The sequence below is a fragment of the Microtus ochrogaster genome, linkage group LG1, assembly GCF_000317375.1.
Source record: "Microtus ochrogaster isolate Prairie Vole_2 linkage group LG1, MicOch1.0, whole genome shotgun sequence".
Taxonomy (NCBI): domain Eukaryota; kingdom Metazoa; phylum Chordata; class Mammalia; order Rodentia; family Cricetidae; genus Microtus; species Microtus ochrogaster.
In genome coordinates, this window is record NC_022027.1 from 3,589,093 (window position 1) to 3,610,823 (window position 21,731).

General features: G+C 56.1%; 1 protein-coding gene and 1 non-coding gene across 2 annotated transcripts; one reads left to right on the plus strand and one right to left on the minus strand.

Annotated features, from left to right (window-relative positions):
• Nucleotides 1-3,541: 3,541 nt before the first annotated feature.
• On the plus strand, nt 3,542-3,648 carry LOC113457525. The gene has a single exon (XR_003378083.1). It is a non-coding gene; the product is annotated as a U6 spliceosomal RNA (small nuclear RNA).
• A 5,618-nt stretch (nt 3,649-9,266) lies between these two features.
• On the minus strand, nt 9,267-18,418 carry Efna2 (ephrin A2). Its single transcript, XM_005359071.3, has 4 exons — nt 18,144-18,418; nt 12,121-12,434; nt 10,689-10,754; nt 9,267-10,506 (listed from the first exon to the last, which is right to left on the minus strand). The coding sequence occupies exons 1-4, from the start codon at nt 18,269-18,271 to the stop codon at nt 10,388-10,390; spliced, it is 627 nt and encodes a 208-aa protein (XP_005359128.1). The 5' UTR covers nt 18,272-18,418; the 3' UTR covers nt 9,267-10,387.
• Nucleotides 18,419-21,731: the final 3,313 nt, after the last annotated feature.

Below are 21,731 nucleotides of genomic sequence, written 5' to 3' on the forward strand. Positions count from 1 at the left end.
GACCATACTGAGTATTAATTTTACTCCATTGACCATACTGAGTATTAATATTACTTCATTGACCATACTGAGTATTAATATTACTCCATTGACCAATACAGAGTATTAATATTACCACCGAGGCTACCGCTCTCCATGCTCCATCACCCCTGTTGTGCTCCTGGTTCTCACCGCCTGGCCTTTCTGAGCTCTCTCTGCGAGCACTAGGCTCCTCCCGCCTCTCAGGTACCTCAGGACCTTTGCATGCACGGTTCCCACCCGTAAGAACACCTTTCCTACTGGGTCGTGATGGTGCAGCCTTTAATCCCAGCACTTGGGAGGCAGAGGCAGGCAGATCTCTGTGAGTTTGAGGCCAGACTGGGTTACAAGAGCTAGTTCCAGGATAGCCAGGGCTATAGAGTGAGACCTTGCCACAAAATAAATAAATGAATAAAAATTTAAAGCCATGAGACTGAGTGACAGCAAGGCTGACTCTGGAGCTTTCCACCCAGGGAAACTGAGGCCCAGAGAGTCCCAGCAATGGCAGAGCTTCCTGCCCCACTGTGCGAGAAGCGTAGAAGCATGAACCCACATCCTCCCTTGCAGCTCTCCAGGGAAGGGTCCGGCTTCAAGGCATAGACCGGGCCAAATTGAAATTGATCGTGGGGAACAGCTCGGCAGGGTGGAACAGACATGCGACCACAGGGGAGCACGGGTGTGCCAGAGCGTGCGAACACTGGTCTGCCCGTGGTGGAGGTGAGCTTGGTGTGCGCGTGCAGGGGTGGGGTGGGTGGGGGAAGCTGCTAGCAGAGCTTTCTGGGGACCCAGAGGGCAGGGAGCAGGCTGTCTGCTGCAGGAAGGGGGAGGACACCCCTCCCAACCATTCATTCACACATCCATCCGTTCCAGAACTTAGACAATGATTGTCTCTCTGTGTGCATGGCCTGCGGCTCCCCAGCAGTTCTCTACCTTGTGTGTGTTTTTATTTTAAATTATTTATTTATTTTTGAGTTATGGTTTGTCTGTGCAACAGTCTTAGATATCCTGGAACTGGCTCTGTACACCAGGCTGGCCTCGAACTCACAGAGATTCCCCTGCCTCTGCCTCCTGAGTGCTGGGATTAAAGGTGCGAGCCACCACACCTAGGCTCTTAGAAATGTGTGTGTCCTTGGAGGCCAGGAGGAGCTGTCAGTGACCCTGAAGCTGGAGTCACAGTCGCAAGTTGCCACGTGGTTGCTGGCCCTGACCCTTGGTGCTGTGCAGCAGAAGCAGCCTGTGCTCTAAGGGCTGCTGAACCTTTGCTCTGTGACTAGTCCTTGACGTCCACTGACAGCAAAGGAGGCGGTCAGATTGGCAAGCCCTTCCTTTTTTTTTTTTTTTTTTTTTTTCCGAGACAGGGTTTCTCTGTAACTTTGGAGCCTGTCCTGGAACTAGCACTTGTAGACCATGCTGGCCTCACAGAGATCCTCCTGCCTCTGCCTCCCAAGTGCTGGGATTAAAGGCGTGCGCCACCACCGCCTGACAAGCCCTTCCTTAAGACAGGGGAGAATCTCCTCTCTGCTCAGGGAGACTTCGGATCATCCCCAGCAGTGTGTGTAACACAGGGAAGTCAGATGTCCCAGTCCCCAGAATGACTCAGAGATGGCAAGCCACTGGGCCTGTGACACACAGCTCTCAAGCAGCAGGTTCTGCATTGAACCAGAGAATAAGGGCTTTCTTTCTTTTATCTGACTTCGTACCTCAGTTTCCCTGGGCGGCCTCCGAGTCCTGGTGACTAGGCACGTGGCCAAGAGGCAGCCATGTTCCCCTGAAAGCTCTCAGACCCTGACCCGGAAGCCTCCCCTCGGTGCCTGGGCCGAGGGTCGAGCCCCAGATCATCTCCTGAAACCCCTCTTGGGGGACAGCTTCGACTCTGGGATTAGGGGGCCGGGGTCAGGGGTCAACAGCATTTGCCTCGGCTCCATTCAGACCGTGAGGGGATCGGTTCTCCCTGCCATCACGAATTTCCTGAACAAAAGCCCAGTGGAGGGTGTGCGAGGCCGACCAGTGTGTCCTGGGGATGCCTGGGCTCAGGGACATTCCCACAGTCTCCTCCGCCCACGTGACCCGCATTCCACCCTGTAACACAGGGAGAGGGACAGAGGGGAGTGCCCACACAAGTGGGGAAACCGAGGCTGGGAGCCTCCCAGAGGCCATGCAGTCAGGGGATCTCAGCTAAGCGATCCAGGACGCGGTCGCACAATGCACCCAGGACAGGCGGGAGGTGGCGGCCGTTCCAGCCAGTGGACAAAGGCGGGCAGCCCGGGACCCGCGGGGGCGCGTTCCGCTCGTCAGCGCCTGTTCCACTTGAATCCATCCTGGACAGGCCAGAATAATCCCTCCCTGGGCCACTGCTGGGCCGTGACGACTTGAAGGGGGCCCGGTGGCCTGATTGACAGCTGGGGGTGGGGAAGTAGGGGAACCCAGAGCCCCCTGACACCCTGAAGCCTGTCTCCACCCCAGGCGCTTGGAACAGCATGGGGAATCATAGTGGTGATGGTAGGGAAACCGAGTCACAGAGCCTACCCAGGCCTGGACGCTGAGGTCATTCGAGCGGGTGCCCCTGGAGCCCATGAGACATCGTCACCCTGGGCGGGGCTGAGCCCTGGCAATCACTCACCCCCTGTTCATTTCTTCTGCGTCTGGATTACCAGTTACTGCAGGTGTCTGGGCCTGGGCCAGAAGAGGTGCCGAGATGGAGTCCTAAACAACTAGCCTCAGTTTCCCCAGCCAGCGTCAAAGAGGGCTCCCCTTTCCGATTTCCTATGTATCCAGTAGGGTAGGGACCCCGGGGACAGTAGGCAACTTCACAGTCACGGTTGGATGGGGGAGAGGAGAGCGTGGCACACAGAGGCTCCTGCCCAGGGAAGCCTTGAGGTCAGAGAATTCTGGGAGAAATGCCAGAGCCATTTAGAGATCAAAAACCCTCCGGCAGCCTCAATAGAAGAAGCAGGGCATGGTAACCCACACCAGTCATTCCAGCACTGAGACAGGAGGATTGCTGTGCGTTCCAGGATAGCCTACAGAGCGAGTTCCAGGACAGCCCGGGCTACACAGAGAAACCCTGTCTCAAAAAAACAAAAATAATAAATAAATAAATAAATAAATAAATAAATAAATAAACAAATAAACAGAAAGCCTGTGAGTCGGCTTGCAGGACTCTTGCCGAGCAACATATGACGCTCCGGGCTCCATCCCCAGGACCACATAAGCCAGGCTTGGTGACACACGCCCGGTACCCTAGCGCTTGGCTTCGGAGGCTGAGGCAGGAGAATCAGGAGTTCAAGGTCATCCTGGACTACTCTCATAAAACCAAATCAAAAAACAACAAAATATAAAATGAGCCGGGCGGTGGTGGCGCACGCCTTTAATCCCAGCACTCGGGAGGCAGAGGCAGGCGGATCTCTGTGAGTTCGAGACCAGCCTGGTCTACAAGAGCTAGTTCCAGGACAGGCTCCAAAACCACAGAGAAACCCTGTCTCGAAAAACCAAAAAAATAAAAAAATAAAAAAAAATAAAATGAGTGCTCGCTTCGGCAGCACATATACTAAAATTGGAACGATACAGAGAAGATTAGCATGGCCCCTGCGCAAGGATGACACGCAAATTCGTGAAGCGTTCCATATTTTCTTAAAAAAAAATAAATAAAAAAAATAAAATGAAAGGCAAGAGAAAACCCCACCGAACAGCCTTCTCTGTCCCGGCTTCCTGCAGCCACCTGCCCCGCACAGTGGTCCCTCAGCTCGCCGAACCTCCCTGGCGTTTGCTTAGCTTCTGCCCATCTCCATGGTCTTGGGGAAAGGACCCTACAGACGCTATTCATCTGCGATGGTTCCCACTGGCCCTGAGGAGCCTCCTGGGTACTGTCTTCAGCTAGCCAGCTCAGCACTGGCCCTAGCGAACAAACAGTAAGAGATCTTTCACACGATCAATATCTGGAGAGCAGAACACAATGATGTGCAGTGGACATAACTGGGGTGCGGGGTCCATCTTTATGGAAACAGGGGGAGCGACAGCCCCTGACGGCCTTGGGGAAGGAAGGTGCTCTTGGGCTCTTGCCCCTCTCTCCAGGCCTCAGTTTCCCCAGCTATGGCATCTTCAATGAGAAAATGGATCTCCAGGGACCAATCTGCCCAAAGGCCCCCGGAGCCCGCCACCCTAGCCTCAGATCTGCTAATCCCCCAGTCAGCCCTGCACCTTGGTTTCCCTCCCCGTGGCCTAATCCTGGGATTGTCCAGGTCATTAACATTGTACATGGTTTTCAGAAAAGCTTCACTGGGCCCCAGAGCAGCCCTCTCTGGTGATTAGCTGATTCCTAATTGAAAAATCCCTTCCCACCCTCTGCCCCTCCGTGGGCACTGGGGCTAGGACTCCACAATTGTGTGGGGGCCCTTTGGGGGCCTCCTTGGGCCTGTGCGAGCCTAGGGACAGACCGCAGCAGCTCCCGAGGGCCGGTGATCCGACTAAGGCCTCCTTTCTTAGGGAGAACTTGGGACCCAGAATCTCCCTCTCTGTCCAGCTCCCTCACACCTGTCCCAGATCTCCGCAGGGAGGAGAGAGGATGTGGGGAGGCTCGCCCAATAGAACCAGGGACAGCCGGGGGCTGAGAAAGTGGGTGATGTCTCCTTGTCCTCTCCTGCTGTCCCCAGTGTTCACTGCCAGGTCCCCAACCAGGCAACTTAATTCTGCCTGTCACCAGGATATGGGCCCGGGTTATTTATCCAGTGTATATATGTATTTTAATTTAAAGATCTGCCAGCCGGCACCACTGGCTCCCGTGGAGTCCCTCCCCCTCCCCCATCGCCTCTGAGAGAGGCCTTGCTTGTTACCAGCCCCATCCCTGGCCTTCCAAGGGGACGTGAACAACAGAGAAGGAGGCCATCACCTCCAGCTGCCCAGTCCCGAGGCGGACAGAGATAGTGCTTAGCCCAGGCCACCCAGGAGGTCCCTTGAGCCGCTCAGCGAGTGTTCCTCACCTCAGGAAGGAACCCTGTGTCCTCAGCCACCTGACCGACAAAATGAAGCAGTTAGATGGGCAGGGTCTTCCATGGTGGGTAGTGAAGGAAGCCAGGCCTCAGCCTGTCCCTCAGTTTCCCCTTATAGCCACAGACATGACTGCTGAGCCACAGGTGTGATAAACGATAATAATGTCGCCCCAGTGTGGGGGGACACAGCTGTCATGGACACAGGGCTGGAGGGAGGGAGATATTTCCTTAACTCTAGGTCAGCAGTGCAGGCAGAAGCTAAGGGGTAGGGGCGGGACCCACATGGGAACAGCTCCCAATCCTGGGGGGGTCCCTAATCCTGTCAGAACCTCCAGACTACCCGGCCATCCCACGGTGACCCCAGGCTCCCATTTCTGTTGGAGAAAGGGCCCTCGAGGGCTTTTCCATGACAGTGAGCTCCCCAAACTGGCTCTGGCCTGGAGGAGCCCAGGTGCCAGGTGAGAGCTGGCATCTCCAGGGAACCACCCCACCCACAAACCATGAACAGGGTCCCCACATGGAGACTGGCGATGAGACACCCTTCTTCCCTCAACTGTAAAGTAGGTATACCCTATGTACAGATGGGCAAACTGAGGCCCAGCAGGACAAGCAACCATTTCTCTCTGGGAGAGGCTAGCCCATCAAGCATCAGAAACTAGACATAATTTTGATGTGCTTTTTTTTTTTAAATATTTATTTATTTATTATGCATACAATATTCTGTCTGTGTGTATGTCTGCAGGCCAGAAGAGGGCACCAGACCTCATTACAGATGGTTGTGAGCCACCATGTGGTTGCCGGGAATTGAACTCAGGACCTCTGGAAGAGCAGACACTGCTCTTAACCACTGAGCCATCTCTCCAGCCCCCCCTTTTTTTTTGGTTTTTCTTTTTTTCCCGTTCTTTTTCTTTGTTTCTTTCTTTCTTTTTTTTAAATATTTTATTTATTTTATTATATATACAATTTTCTGTCTGTGTGTATGCCTGCAGGCCAGAAGAGGGCACCAGACCTCATTACAGATGGCTGTGAGCCACCATGTGGTTGCTGAAAATGCTCTTAACCACTGAGCCATCTCTCCAGTCCTTTTTTTTGTTTTTTGGAGACAGGGTTTCTCTGTAGCTCTGGGGCCTGTCCTAGAACTCCCTCTGTAGACCAGGCTGGCCTCGAACTCACAGAGATCCACCTGCCTCTGCTTCCCTGTGCTGGGATTAAAGGTGTGCTGGAAGATTTTCTTGTACCCAGGAATTAGGCCCACTGTGGGTGCAAGATTGGAGCAGAATTTTAGCCCCCAAATACAAAATGGAGAAAGGACAGTGGGGCCCAGCATCACAGGCATGGACCCTGAGTGTCTCGGCATCACAGGCATGGACCCTGAGTGTCTCGGCATCACAGGCATGGAGCCTGAGTGTCTCGGCATCATCCACCTTATGCCCCTCTCTGCCTGGCTCCATGATCACCGTCTCCTGCCATCGGCCAGAGGGGCCCAAGGGAGGCCTCAGTTTCTCCATCTGCACAGGTAGTGGGGCATCTCCACCCTCAACACCCACCCCATTGGCCACACCTCACACAGGGCCAACTGAACCTTTCCTCCTCTAGGCCTCCATTTTCCATCCCTGGGGTTAGGAGAGTCTGGGGAGACACTTCCTCTCTCAGGCCTGCTCTGTGTAGAGGGTGGAGGAGGTGGGGGAGCCCAGGAAAGGAATCTGACCTTGCATAGCCAGAAGCTTCCCAGGCCTGCATGAGTCTCTGCCCCCCCCCCAACCTGGCCTCCAGAAAAGCAGAAACACTTGACTAAGTTTTCCTCGGTGACATGGCTGGATGGGGGAGCCCCAGAAGCCCTGTCCACCCACTTCCACACTGAACCCGTGACTGAACCCCCGAAGCAAAACCCCTCCCACCCTGATGTCCAGTCCCACAGGCTATGTCCCCAACCTCAAATGCTGGTCACCCCCACCCGAGACCAGCATCCCTTAGGGTGAACTGAGGACCCCAGGGCTGCCGGTGTCCCCACAGCCACTCCGGGCAATTGTGTCTAGTTAATTTCCGCCTTGTGTCGTCTTGTGATTCACGATTCCCAATGTCTCTACACTGTGTCTGTGTGTCCCACTGATGTCCCAGTGCATCCCGGGACGGTGGAAGGTTCTGCCAGGTACTAAGATGGAGGAGGGCTCTAGTGATGTCTGCACACAGCTGGTGCTCCTCACACACAGGGCGGGCTCTGACCTTGACACGAGAGACCACCTTTTCTATTTATTCATTTTAATTTTTTCATGCAAGGTCTTGTCTTACTACATAGTAAAGGCTGACCTCAAACTTGCCATCCTCCTGCTTCAGCCTCCCCGCTGCAATTTGTATTTGACACTTTTTTTTTCTTTCTTTTTTGATCATGTAGCTTTATCTGTATAAATATATACAGCATTTATTCCATCAGTCAATGGGCTCTGATTGAGGGGCCACTGTGTACCACGTGCAGGCTAGGTGGCAGGGACAGGGACAGGCCAGGAAGCAGACTGCCCAGGGTCCTCACCCTTGGTGCAGAGTCTAAAAGATGAAAAGAAAGGAAGAAAAGGAAAATCTAGACAAAGGAGAATTAGCTACATAAAGCAAAAATAAATAAACAAGCAAACCAAGCTGGGTGTGCACACACCTGCAGACCCAGCACTCTGGGGGTGGAGGCCCGAGGACCCAGCGTTCAAGGTCAGCCTGTGCCCTGGGAGATCTCCTCTAAAGAAAAAAGAAAAGCAGAAAGGCGGGTGTGGCTTTCGCTGGGGGGCTGAGGGAGGTGGATGCTGCTTTCTATTGCGAGCTAAGGGTCCAGAACCATCATCACGGTCCCTGGTCCCTCGAACCTCTGTCCCCATGCCATCACCCCCTGCCCACTGCAGCCACTGAGGCAGCAGTAAAGGGCTGCGGGAGAGAGATTGCTTCTCTCTGGAAGCTTCAGGTGGAAAAGACTCAGACACAGGACAAGCATACCGATGCCACCAGAGCTCCAGGTACTGCAGGGCTCTGCCTGGGTGAGGTGCTGGGTGTGGGGATGGGATGGGGCCCAGGCCACAGCTCAGGGGCTTCCCCAACTTCAGACACACCAGCACCTGCTCTGGGCTGGACAGCAGCAGGAGGTCGAGACCTCAGTTCATCTGTGTTGCTTGGACTGCTGTGTCCCCTCGTCCTGGGCCCTGTGTTATAAACTTGCATGGACTCAAGCTGCTTTTTTCCACGGATTCTGGGGTTTGAACTCGGGTCGTCGGTGTGCAGCCGGTTTATCCACTGAGTCATCTCTCCATTCTATAGCTATACACACTGTAGCCCAGGCTGGCCTTGACCTCAGAGACCTGCCTGCCTCGATCTCCTGGTGCTGGCCACCAACCCTGGCTTCTTGCTGATGGTGTTTTTTCCTAACACCCACGGCTATGGCAGTCAGGGTCCCTGGAGCTGGCAGCACCCTGGTCCAGGTGACGAGGGTGGCCTGATGGGGGGGGTCTCTCTGAGCTCTGGCTCATCATCATCCGTGCAGCAGAGCCTCCCAAAGACAGCGTCTGCAGTTGGTCCGCCTTCCTCTGGGCAGGGCCGGCATGGACACAAGCTCCTTTGTACAGTCCACGGGCCTCATTAGGAAGCAGCCCCCGTTGCAGGGCACAGAGCGGCTGAATTAATGGGCTCAGAGCATTGCCTCTCAGCTAATTGTGTCCGAATGCAGTCGCTGCGGGCGACACACAGACGAGGGGCCACCGTTGGGATCCCAGGCTGTATGTCAGGTCACTTGTCACCAGTGACCCCCAAGCCTTTGGGCAACCCCAAGTGGGGCTAAACTGGGGAACCCCAGGCCTCCCTTCCCCGAGACAGACGTGAACGTCACCACGGCCCTCACACACCTGAGTCACATGAGAAACTGAGTCACAGAAATGTGGTCTTGGCAATGGGAGATAACTCAGAACGTTTGTTTATTGTGTGTGCACACGGCATGTATAAAGGTCAGAGAGTGATCTCGGTGTTAGACTCTCTCAGGCTCACGTCTCACTACGTTGAGACAATCTTTTGTTTCCTGTGTACATGCCTGCTGCTGCCACCTCCCTGGTGCTGTGTGACAGGCGTGCGCCAGCATGCCAGGCTTTTGTCGGAGAGTCAGGGTGATCCCTAAGAAGCTGGCCTTCTACCTGCAGACCCTCCAGGACCCCGAGAGCAGGCAGGAAGCAGCAGGACTATCCCCAGAACCCTCCCAAATGTCCAAAGAGGGAGACCCACACCTTACAGTTGGTTCATTTTATTATAAAAATACAGACTTCAAAGCTGAATGTGATGAGGGGCCGGCCACCCGTCCCCCTGCCCCTACAAAAGCTCCCCAGCCACCCCTTGCCATGGCGGCCATCCACAATATACATTTATCTAGAATATATATAAAATACAGAGTGAGGAAAGGCGGGTAGAAATCCGAAATCCATAGAAACGCATCGTGTGGCCAGCTTCACTGGGTCCTTTGCTCTTTCTGTATTTTTGGTAGGTAGCTCCCCTTTTCAGTCCTGTCCAGTTTTTTTTTTTTTCTTTTTGGCGTTTTTTTCTTACAAACATTACTAGGTCACATGATTAGGGGGGAGGGCTCCAACAGACAAAAAAACAAGTTTATTGCGAAGTGTTGTTTCTATCCTAAAAAGTCCACCCCACTCCCCCAACCAAAATAAAAGTCCCCTCGAATCAAAGGTCTGGAAAATTTTTTTTAAAAAGAACTTCCATTCTGTCCTCAAGAATACATTAAAATAAATCACAGTACACATTTGCTGGTTTCTATTTACAGAAATAAAACGTCTTCCCGGCCCTGGAGATGGTTGTGCCTGGTGAGGGGCCTGGGTGGCAGGGTAAATTGCAGGGCTGAAGGGCTTTCTGAGATCTGAGGGAGGGGGGGCTCAACAGTGGCTAGAACAAGGGGCATGAGCCCCTGGTGCCCCACTGAGGGGCTGGCACCATACACCCCTTCTGGGTCAGGCAAGTCTATGGTGGGCTCCTTCTGAGACCCAAATAACAGAACCAGGGGAGAGGAGTGTCTGGAGGGCCCGGCCCACTCACCTGCTGGCCTGTCCCAATGTCATCAGCAATGGCCAGGGAATAAATTAACTAAAAAACACCCCTCAAGTCTTTCTGACTGAACTTAAACAACGCTGGGAGGCCTTGAACTCCCTGGTGGCCTTGGAGAAAGTGACTTGGCCTGGCTCTCCTCCGCAGGCTTGGGATAGCTGGGATAGCGTCACCTCCCTGGGCAGTGGGAGGCCTCCTCCGGGGGACAGCACCATGGAAGAGAAGCAGCAAGGATTTTGTCTCGGAGGCGGCCGTGCGGGTCCGAGGGCTGAGGTCAAGGGGTCCAGGTGGAGCTGGTGTCCTCTGTCCTGACACTAGGAGCCCAGGAGGGTCCACAGCACAGGGACCGTGGAGAGGAAGAGGTGGCAGCCGCCCAGGCCACTGCAGGAGCTGTTGCTGGTGAAGATGGGCTCGGCCTCGTACAGGGTCTCATCTGTGGGGACACAGGCCGTCAGCCAGGCCGCACTGGGCTGGGCACTCTGGAAGGTCCCGGGCTTGGGGGAGGGGTTGGGATGGGACTCTGCAATCCCCAGCTCTCTGGGCCACTCATGGAGTCAAGGGCAAGGTGAGGGGACCTGGGTCCTTCCCAGGTCACTACACACTAAAGACACTCACTGGTTGGACGCACGTAAACTTTCAGTCGCAGGCAGGGACGGTCCACCAGGTTGGGAGGTGTGGCAGCTGGAAGAGAGGACGACCTTCTGGGGGCTCCATGCTCCCTTCTCCACATTGCTGACCCAACCCATAAAACTCTTAACCATGTGTCAAAACCCGAGACACAATGCCCTAGGCTTCCTGGGAGTCTCTTCCATCTTTCCTCTGTCCAGGCTGACTCCAAAGGCTGAGTGAGTTACATCTCAGAGCTTAGTAACAGGGTGAGACTTTTAAAATTTATTTATTCATTTATTGATCTGAGACAGGGTCTCTTTCTTTATGCAGCCCTGGCTGTCTTGGAACTTTCTTAAAAACTAAGCTATCATGGAACTCACAGAGATCCCACTGTCTCTGTCTCCTGAGTGCTGGGATTATAGTGTGCAGCAGGACACCTAACTTAGGGTGACATTTTAAACAAAAAAAAAACAAAACAAAGCAAGGGCTGTGGAGGTGGCTTGAGAGGTACAGAGAATGCTGACCAAGCACTGTGACGCGATTTCGGATCCACAGCTTGCATGCGTGGAGGAGGCAGAGGTGGGAGGATGGCCCAGCCACATTGGGGTGTGCACTCTGCTGTCCTGTCAGAGTGGAGGTGAGAGGGACAAGGTGTTCAAGGCCTTCCTCGGCTCCCTGTGGAGTTTGAGGCTAGCTTGGGCTACATGTGGGTGGCTCCTAGGCAGCTGGGACAGGAGATGCAGACTGGGGAGATGTGTAGTTCAGTGGACTGACCCCGGGACACCACCTCATGGTCTGCCGGCCATCCTCACCCATCCCCCATGCTGGGACTGGAAGATTAAAAAGTACAAAGTAAAACTTAACACTTGGGCTGGGCAGTGGTGGTGCACACCTTTAATCCCAGCACTTGGAAGGCAGAGGCAGGCGGATCTCTGTGAGTTCAAGGACAGCCTGGTCTACAAAGCAAGTTCCAGGACAGCCAAGGCTACACAGAGAAACCCTAGTCTAGGAAAAAACAAAACAAAAACAAACACACAAACAAAAAATTAGCATTCGTTGCAGAGATGGAAGGAATTATTACACTCCTGATCTTTGCGGGATTCTTATCTCAAAAAGAAAAATGTCATTTTTTTCCCTCATTTTCTGGGACTTCATTGTAAGAACCTTCTGCCCGTCTCCACCCACTTCTTGCTTGAATTAAAAGGAGGAGGAGGAAGAAAAAATGGAGTCTGGTGGGCACATGGGATCCAGTGCAGTCCCAGGGTGCTCAGAGGCCCCGCTCCCCATGGGGTCTCCCTAGGAGACAACTCAGAAATGGGGTTTCCTCCATCTCACCCTCCTCCTCCCAGGGTCGTGGGGCATGAAGCTGGATGACAGTTGGAAGGCACTGTCTGCCTCAGTTTTCCTGTTTGCTAAGGGGCTAGCTTTGGCTACTCACAGATGTAGTAGTACTCATGGCCAGGCCGGAACTCAAAGCCCAGGGAAAAGGGCGTGAAGAGCTGGAACTTCTCTGAGAACTTGAGGGGCCCCCCGGGCGCTGCAGGCCGGTTGCACTCCCAGCGCTTGAAGCCTCGCTGCCGGTGGTCGCAAGAGGCATGGCCCTCGCCGTTCACCATGTACAGGATGTACTGCTCCATGTGCTCAGCCGGGGGCAGCGGCGCCCCGTAGTGCGGGCAGTAGATGTCCAGGTAGTCATTGATGCTCACCTCCACCGTGTAGCCACCACCGTCACCCACGGCGCCCACCTGAAACCTGCGGGGGTGGAGGAGGGCCGGTCAGTGGTCAGGGCCAAGAATGGACCCATCTGGTCCCCCATCCCCACCACCCGTGCCCACAACTTCAGCCTCAGTTTCCCTGCAAGGAGGCAGAGGACCCTCCCCTTGGCCTCCGGCAGGGTCGCACTGGCTTGCAGGCACTGGAATCAAGCCAACCTTCCACGCTGTGTGATCTCAGGGTGTTTCCTGCCCTCTCTGTGCTACTCCTTGAGACAACCTCTTCTAACTCCATCCTCCTGCCCCACCTCACAGCGCTGCACAATCTCTCTTTCCGATAGGTTCCCTGGTTTCTGGACAATAGCATCCCCACCACTCCAGTTCTGCCCTCGGCCTCAGCCCGGGCATTGCCCTGCTGTCCCCAGCTGTCCTCTTGGAGGACCAGCCTGACCCAGCCGCGTCTTAGAGGACAGAAGTTGGCCTGTGGGGTTGGACAGCAGCTCCCCTTCCATCTCAGCCTCAGGCTACTGCAGCCGGAACCCTCAGATCTCACTGAGTGTCCCCCGGGTCCCTGTCATGTAAACGCAGGCCGAAGGGGGGGGTCGAGGGGGTCCTGTGAGAACCTTTATTAGCATATGAAAGCCTGATAGCTGGGAGTGGGATGGACTGCCTGGGGCTCCTTCACCTCCCAGTGTTGCTGGGGAAACTGAGGCCCTGCAAAGGGGAACTCAGAGCTTCAAGGTACATCATGGGGGGGGGGTCACTGCGTGGCACAGTGGGGGCTGAGGGTTCCGGGGTTCAAGGTCATCCTCAACTACACAGAGAATCTAAGGCTAGCCTGGGCTATACGAGATCCTGTCAAGAACAGCAGGGAAAAAAAGGTAGCTGCTGCTCCTGGGCTCCTGTACCAACCAGAGGCCCTAGTGGGGCTTCCGGAGCTTCCCGCACGGCTCAGTCACAGATTCTTGGAGCTCGGTTTCCCTCACACTCAGGTGTAATCCTCAGTGTGTCAACTGTCCAGGGCGTCTATCTCAGCTACTCTGTGACTTAGTGTTGGAGGTCCTCTCACTTGAGGAGGCCGTGGGTGCTGGGATCAAACTCTGTCTACCCGAAATCGCTAACAAAGACAGAAAAGGACATTGGCCGCACCTCTCCTCCATCTTGTTCCCCACTGATCCTGAACTCTGCCCTTAGACAGCAGTGGGGCTACAGAGGCTGGGAGACACGCCTGGCCTTCCCCATGGGTTCTGGGGATTTGAACTCGGGTCTTTGCTTGTGCATAGCAAACCACTCTGCCTACTCAGCTGAACCCCCCTAATGCCCACTGCTCACAGACGAACAGAACTGCAGAAGCTGGTCCTCAGTAGACCACGGCAAAGATCTGTCAACCTCACGGTCTCCCCAAATCCAAGCCAGATGTTCTGAATATAAACCAGACACCAGACCCAGAGGTCCAATACTGTCCACCTTTTCCTGGTCTCTCCAGGCTGCAACTCGGACCCTTGCACACGCCCAGAGCCCACCTTCCACCCTGGGCATGTACACAGTGGTGCTCAAGCCATGCGTGTTCCAGGGCACCCAGTGGATGAGGACCCCACCAGATGCTGGTGGAGGATGCTACTACAATCACACCAGCTTTGCCGTGTTGGTGGTATTCATAGTTCCAAGTAGGTGGGTAGCCAGGAGCCAGAACCCTACCCTTGCACTGGCTGGTATCTGCAAGGCTGTTAGGGAAGGTGGAGGGCCCACTCCTAAAACAATCCCTGTGGAATTAAGACAAAGCCCAACTGTTCCATCTGCCTGAAGATGCAGAAAAGCAAGCAGACAGAGAGTAAACTCTCACTAAGGGCTAATGACCCTGAGACTTCTCACACGGAGGCTGTGGTCCACGGCTTCCACTCCTTGAAACAATCCTCCTACCCATGGTTTTGCCAACTTCTCTCCTGGGTACACAGGTGGGCTGGTGAGAGCACATCGGGACTTGAAGCCCAGAGGTAACCATGACTGATCATCCCGTGCTCCCTTAGACACAATGACACACAAAGAGGTTTCATAGACCATGTCTGCTGCCCATGAGGGACATTACACAGGGACCTATGGGTGCCGGAGGTCTGTAAGAGACCGGGGGTCAAATCTGCATGAAGAGAAGAAATGGGGACCCAGGCCTCATGTAGCCCAGGCTGGCCTCTAGCTCACAAGAGCTGAGAATGACCCTGAACTCCTGAGCCTTTGCTTCCTCTTCTCTGTGTTGGGAGCAGCCTTCGCCACCACGCCTTGCTTAGAGCTGCAGCTGGAGCCCTGGCTTTCCTGGCTCTCAGTGAGCATTCTTCCCATGGAGTCCAGCACCAGACTTTTAATCTGTTTGTTTGTTTTGAGGCAAGGTTTCACGTAGGTCAGGCTGGCCTAGAACTTACAGCAATCCCCCTCTTCAGCTTTGTGTCCAGTTAGCAGGCGGCTACTTCTGGCTCATCTGCTACCAAAGGCACCTGTCTGTCTCTGGCAGTGTTCTGTTCCCTCTGGGCACCTAGACTGTCTCATTCTTCAGGACCCAGGCTCTCAATTCTGCCACTCTCCTAAGGCCCGCCAAACACCAGGTCCTCAGCCCCAAATCCTCCCGGCCTTGCCTACCACTCCGAGCTCCCCAACCTTGGAGACAATCTTTCTCTCCCTCTTTCTCCTTTATCAAGACAAGGTTTCTCCGCGTAGCCCTGGCTGTCCTGGAACTCGCTACGTAGACCAGGTTGGCCTCAAACTCAGAGGTTCACCTGCCTCTGCCTCTACTGGGGTTAAAGGCATGTGCCACCACCACTGGATGGAGGACAATCCCTTGCAAAACACAAAGACAAACACACGACCAGGTCCCTTTCAGGAGCGAGGCCACCAGAACCAGAGACAGGAACCAGCCACATTCTGCTACAGAGATGGTGCCTGCCTCAGAAATCAGGTCTAGCCAGCAGCACCATCTTCCTCTTCATGTGTTCTGCTGGTAACAGCGTTACTGCCCACATGGAGATCACTTGGCATGGGATACCAGGTTACCCCACTCTCAGAGCCTGGCCAGACTCAGCAGTGTCTCAGAGGTGGGTGACATCTGGGGCAACAAGAAATTTCCTATGATGTCTGCTTTGGATCCTCATGACCTGTCTGCAGGGAAAAGCAGCAACTGGTAAGGCCACTTCTGTGGACGGACTGCGGCTGCCGTGGGCGCCACACCAGCTCTCGGCACACACCTCACAGCCATGAACTCATGGCGGAGGCTCACACCCTGACACAGACTCACTCAGGCGTGCCGCATGAAGATGTGTGTGCACCCCACTCTAGCGGACGCACGCATCTGCTCCCCTGCACAATCATGCGCACACGTGCACACACGCAATCACCCCAGCTTGCGGTCTAGCTTTATGCAGACATGCATCCTGGGCTCCCCCGGAGTTGTGGATGAGAACATGCAGCCACATGCAAAGCCACAGGCCACTGCAGAGTCCATGAACACAGGTCCATGAGCCGCTGGACAAAACCCAACAAGCCGCAGCTAGGTCACAGAATGGCTGAGCGGTCTGGGACTGTGGTTGGGGTGTCCTTGTCAGCCTGGCAAGCAGGTTACAGCCGGAAACAGGTCTGGAGATCCCAGAGGTCAGGGCAGGGTGTCCCACCAGGTGGATTGGTCAGGTAGACCTGGATAGGGGCTTTCGGGAGTGCCTGGGCAGGTGGGTGTGGGTGTTCATGCCCCCTTGTGGAATCACTGCCTTCAGAAAGACATCCCAACAGCCTCTGGGCAGGTGTGGGTGGCCAGGTGGCCAGGAACATGACTGCCTACGTGTGTGTCCCTCCAAGTCACATAGGCGTCCGTGTCCTACATAGACACGGGTACTCTGGAGCAGGTCCACCCCTCCCCCACTTCTCAGTCTTTTGTGTGTGACCCATACTCACGGGGTCCCAGCATGCCCCCACTGCCTGTTTTATGTCACGCCGCCCATCCTGCATCACACGAGAAGCCGGGGTGTCCATCCTGCCCAGCTCCTCATACTGTACCCCATACTAGGTCCCCTTGGATGCCAGCCAGAAATCGTCCCTGCACGAACCACCCATCAACATCCACTGACTCTTAAGACTCCATAGCAGCCCAGACCCCTATGTGCTGTGTCAATGACAAGGCCCTGGGGCATGGTGGTCATCTGTCCTCAGGCAGGGTCACCCATAGAGGGGAACCCAAGGAAGAGACAGGTACCCGAGGAGCCCCCCACCCCACCCCACACTCTATAGGGCTGGCTCTGCTACCTGCCTGGCTGGCCACCCTCTCAGGCAGCCTGTCCGGACACAGCAACAGGAGGTGGTCGGCGGGAGCTGGACCCTGGTGATGAGGAGGACACCTCTTTCCTTCCTGAGACAGGGTTCCAACCCTGTGGCAAATGGGGACAACAGGGGCAGCCATGACCCCTTCTCTTCATCCCCATAGTCCCTCTATCCTCTTTTTCTTTCCCAGACAAAGGACAGGCCACACTGGGGACAGAGACTCTGCAAGCTAAAACCAGAAAACTTAGGCCGAGGAAGCGCAGCTTCCCCGGCTCCCTGCGCGGCCAGGGAGTCCTAATCAAACCCACATTTGACCAGCATAGCAGGAAGGCGATGGTGGGGGGGGGGGTAAGGGGGGTAAGTGGTGGCCCTGACAGGTCGCTGCAAGGCCCTGGGGTCCCTGCCCTCAGCCCTAGGGGACGGATGGATGGTAAGGGGCAGCCAGAGAGCTACCACTCCCATGAAGAGACACTGGTGGCCCTTGTCCCACAGCTCGCCTCAGAGACCAGCTTCTCTGCAACTTTCCGTCCATGGATCAGGAGGACATCCTGGCTGATGCAGCCGTACTATTTCCTCACCGGTCAGCAAAGCATCAAAGACCCCAAGCCTGTCTCCCAGGAAACCCTCCAGCACCCACCCACCTCTGAGACCCTGTAACGACTCAGAAGGTCCTAAGCTACTCAGAAAGTGGTCAGTGGGTATCCAACTTTTCTCACTTCGCCTGTAACAGAGGTTTCTGCCATATCCCTGACTCTACCCAGTGCCTAGCAGGGTCTGCCCCATAAGGTGCTGCTGGACAGCAGGGCTGGGTGCCTTTGCTGGGTGTGGCGGGCTGGGCACTTGGCCACCTGGGTCTCCAGTACCAGCTCCAATTCTCTGGCCATGACCTTGAAGCAGCCCCTCCTTGCACCCCCTCCTGCACCTCAGTTTCTCCAGAAGCTAAAAAGAAGGTGGAAAACGATATGCCCTGGTTGCACCCCTCAAACTGTCCTCCACCTCTTTGGTGCCTGTGGTCCCCTCTGTCCCTCTAAAGTGCCAGGGGGATTGGAGCAGCCCCTAGAGTGAGCAGAGGGGTAGAGAGGGGAACCTTGCAACTTCCCCAAGTTCATCTGGGGACCCACAGACAGGACTTTCGGAACCTTCGCAGAGGAGCCTCGTCCGGGGACTCTGGGTGTAAGGGAGGTCCCCAGGGAGCTCCACCAAATCCTCAGCCCTCCAGGACGCTTCCTTCTCCAAGAGGCAAGGGGTTCACGAGTGTTCCCCACCCCACCCCCGTGCAGTGCAAGTCCAGCAACGGAACTCCAGCGTGTGAGGGTGAGAGGGGGGGTTTTCCCCAAAGTCCAGGAGCTCTGCAGGGAATACTAGGCACCCCTGAAGTTCAGGGGTAGGTCCGCGCGCTGCAAACCCCAGAGCTGGGGCCTCTCGGGGTTCCCGGGGGTCCCCCCTATGAGCTTACCTGGGGTTGCTGCGGTTCCAGTAGACTGCGTAGCGGTCAGCATTGGCTCGGGCCGGGTCCTCGTTGCGCGCACGCAGCGGCAGCAGCAGCAGCAGCAGCGGCAGCAGCGGGCGCTGCGCGGGCGCCATGGCCCCGGTGCTGCCGCCGCGCTCGCTCGCTAGCTAGCTCTCCAGCCGCCGCCTGGCCCCGCCGTCTCCGTCTCCGCCTCCGCGCGGGCGGAGCACCGCGCGCTTGGAGATCCCGCCGCCCCGCCTCTGCGCGCGGCCCCCGCCGGAGACCGCAGGCGCCGAGAAACCAGGCGGCGGGAGGCGACCGCAGCGCGGGACAGAGGCCCGGGGTAGTGCAATGCGCAAAGCGCTCTCCCGGGCTCCCCGGGCGCGGGGGCTCCCCTCGCCTTTGTCCCCGCTGGAGCTTCTTGGAGGGTCGCGGGCGCCCCCTCCTGCCGCGCCCCGGACCCTCCAAGCCTCAGCCGGGCCCCGCCCCGGCCAGACTCGCGCAGACTCTGCCGCGGATCCCCAGGGTCCCGCCCCAGCCACCCGCAACGGGCAGGAGAACCCCCAGAGCGCTGCGCCGGCCCCTCCGGGGCCCCGCCCTATGCAGATTGGACCTAAGGGCTGGTCTGCGCCGTGCCTGGCGTCTCAGCACTCGGGAGGCTGAGGCAGGAGGATTGCCGCGAGTTCCAGGCCAGCCTTGGCTGCAGAGTGAGATCCTGACTCAAAACAAAAACAGAAAAACAAAAAAAGTCATAGGCCAGCTGTGGTGCTCGCCTGTCCTCCCAGGACACAGGAGGACAAGGCAGGAGAATCTAACATTCAAGGTCATCCTCAGCTACTCAAGGAATTCAAGGCTAACCTAGGCTACGTGAAACCCTGAATCAGAAAAAAAGCTAAAGTTCCAAGTCACCCTTGCCTAGCTTTTCACCCTCCTCGGCTGTACATCCCTGAGGCCCTTGGGAGTCACTTCCGGAACTCGGGGAACTCCCCCACACAGGGGAAAGTTCCTGGCAGAGGGGCTAGAGCCCAGACACCGAGCTGTGTCCACCAGATGGGTTTCGCCCATCGTTTTTCATTTGCTGGGTCCCGGGTCGAGTGCAGGGTGCGCGGAATCCTGGGACTCCTGATTCTTATAGTTCCCTAATTTGCGAGGACAGGGAGACACTAAAGACTGGCAACGCTGCTGGGACGAGCAGGACCAGGATGGGGTAGAACTTCAGGATGGGGTGGCCTTCTGTGACAAGTTCCCGAGCTCTGTGCTCCCAACACATGCACATGGGGGGGGGGGACGGGAGGGGGAGAGGACAGGGAAGGGCAGGGTGAGATCTTCACCCGGACCTGAAGTCCGGTGCCCCAACCCCAGTCTGACCATGACCACTGGAATCCTTGTCTCTGTAAACCTGGCCCACACCTCTTCAGGTTTTGCTCAGGGACCTGAACTTGTCTGTCAAGGGTGTTCTAGAATCCCCGGGGCAGGCCCTGGTGGCCCCCACAGGAGGGCACAGGGCCACACACGTCCATTTTCTGCCCATAAAGGTGTCTCCAGGTTGCCCTGCTGGTGCATAAGCACCCCCTCGGCATGAGGAGGCAGCCCCGATGGGGACCTATTGACTAGACTTGTGTTAGGTTCTGGCCAGGAGCAGCCACAAGGACACCTAGCAGCAAGGCCACATCCCCAGGCCTCATTTGCATGCTGGGGCCACCAAGTCGAGAGCTGCCTGCCGCCAGTGGATTTGAGCAGAAAGCTTTCTGTTCTTGTCTGTTGTCTCAAGGTCAGATCCGGAGCGGGGACAGGAACAAAGGCGGCTGTCCCCCACTCTACCTCCCAAGCCTGTCGCTCCAGGCTCCTGAGGACACACAGATGGGGGAGAGCAGGGAAGCTGTTCAAGGGAACCCTGTCTGGCAACCACAGTGACAGGGACCCTGGAAGCCCTGTCCCCTCCCTGAGCAGCCTCAGTTCATGGGGTCAGTGGTCACTGGAAACCAGTTCCTGTTTTAGAGACAGTGAGAGGTCAGGGATCAGCAGGGGTGGTTCCAGATACATCTTGGTGTAGATCTGTCCCAGGTACTCCTGGGGCTGTGCGCTCAGGCTGTGGTCCACCCTACGGTCCCATTCGCACTGTGAAGGCCCTGGCCCGACCTAGCCCGCACCCATGGCCCACCACCTGCCACTCTTGGTACACAGGGCACGGCCTCGGGCCCCTGATATCAGAGTTTGGTGGCCAACACAGCCATTCAAGGCCAAATCGCCAGGAAGGAGGCGAAAAACATGCAGAGAGAAATTTCTCATTACAGAATAAATTGTACCAGGTTTCCCACCTGTGCTGTCAACTCTTGACTTCCTGGGGAGATGACAATGACATTCACCTGCCCCCTTATCCCCAGTGGAACACCTGAGTGCTAAGTAGGGTGGCCCCACTGAGAGGTCTGGCTTGCCCACATCCAGGATTGGGGACGGCAGGAGAGGCCTTGGTTTTTATTTTTTGCATATTGTGGTGTGGCCGGCAGGGCCAGCTTATGGGAGTCAGTTCTTTCCTTCGGCCATGTGGGTTCCAGGAATGCAACTCGGACTTGGCGGCAAGCAGCTTTGCCTGCCATGTCTTTTTGCCAGGCCACGATTTGGGATGGGTACAAGCAGGAGCGGTGTCCCGAGGTCTCGTGCTGGGAGCCACCCCAGGCATGCACGCAGGCTAGCCAGGCCCCAGGCTTTCCATCTTGCCTGACAGGCCCTTCTCCTGGCTTTCAGCCGCGCAGAGCTAATAGTGCATTAACCTTGACGGAACTGCCAATTATCCCTGCTAATGCCGAGGTGCAGTGACTGCTGACAGGCGGATGGTGGTGGGGCCACCTTCCCTGTGCTGGCGAGGAGGCTGGGGTGGGGGCTTGGGTCTCTTCTGACCTCATTATACTAATCACCCTGCCTTTTGAAGCTTCAGCAATGACTGAGCTGTGGGATCAGGGGTGCAGATCACAAAATTTGTGGGACCAGGAACCAGGCCCATCCCAGCAGCCACAATACAAAGAAGGAAGCCAATCAACAATCAGGGCAGAGGGCCACCAGAGCTGTGACTCAGGAGTGTTGGCTTCCCCTGAGTGTGGGCTGGGGGTGCAGACCATAAAGGTTTCCTTCGGGCAACAGGCCCAGCTGAGCAGGGACCCAGCCACTGGAGGGGACAGGCAGAGACAGGCAGGGGTGGGGCCACAGGATGGGAACGGGGCACCACCCAATGGGTACCAACACTCCTAGTAGGCCCAGGCAGACTCAGGGTCCCACCTCAGCCCAGCTGGAGAGTCTGTGGGGCATGGAAGTGGATGAAGACTGGGTATCCACAGGACAGGAGCTGGGCAGCCAGTCCAGGCCACCCACAGGACAGGATGGTTGGGAGGGTTCTGAATTGAACCTGTTCCCAGGTGGGGTCCTGGGAGGCGAGGTGGCGTATGACTGCCATCTGGTGGCAATTTGTTGTTATGAAGAGGCAGGCAGAATGGGCTGGGGCTGTGACCTCAGGAAGCAAGTGATCCCTGTCTCGCTCCTGTCCCCCCACCCCCGCCCAAGCTAAGACCATGGCTAACGTTGGCTAATGTTGAACTGCAG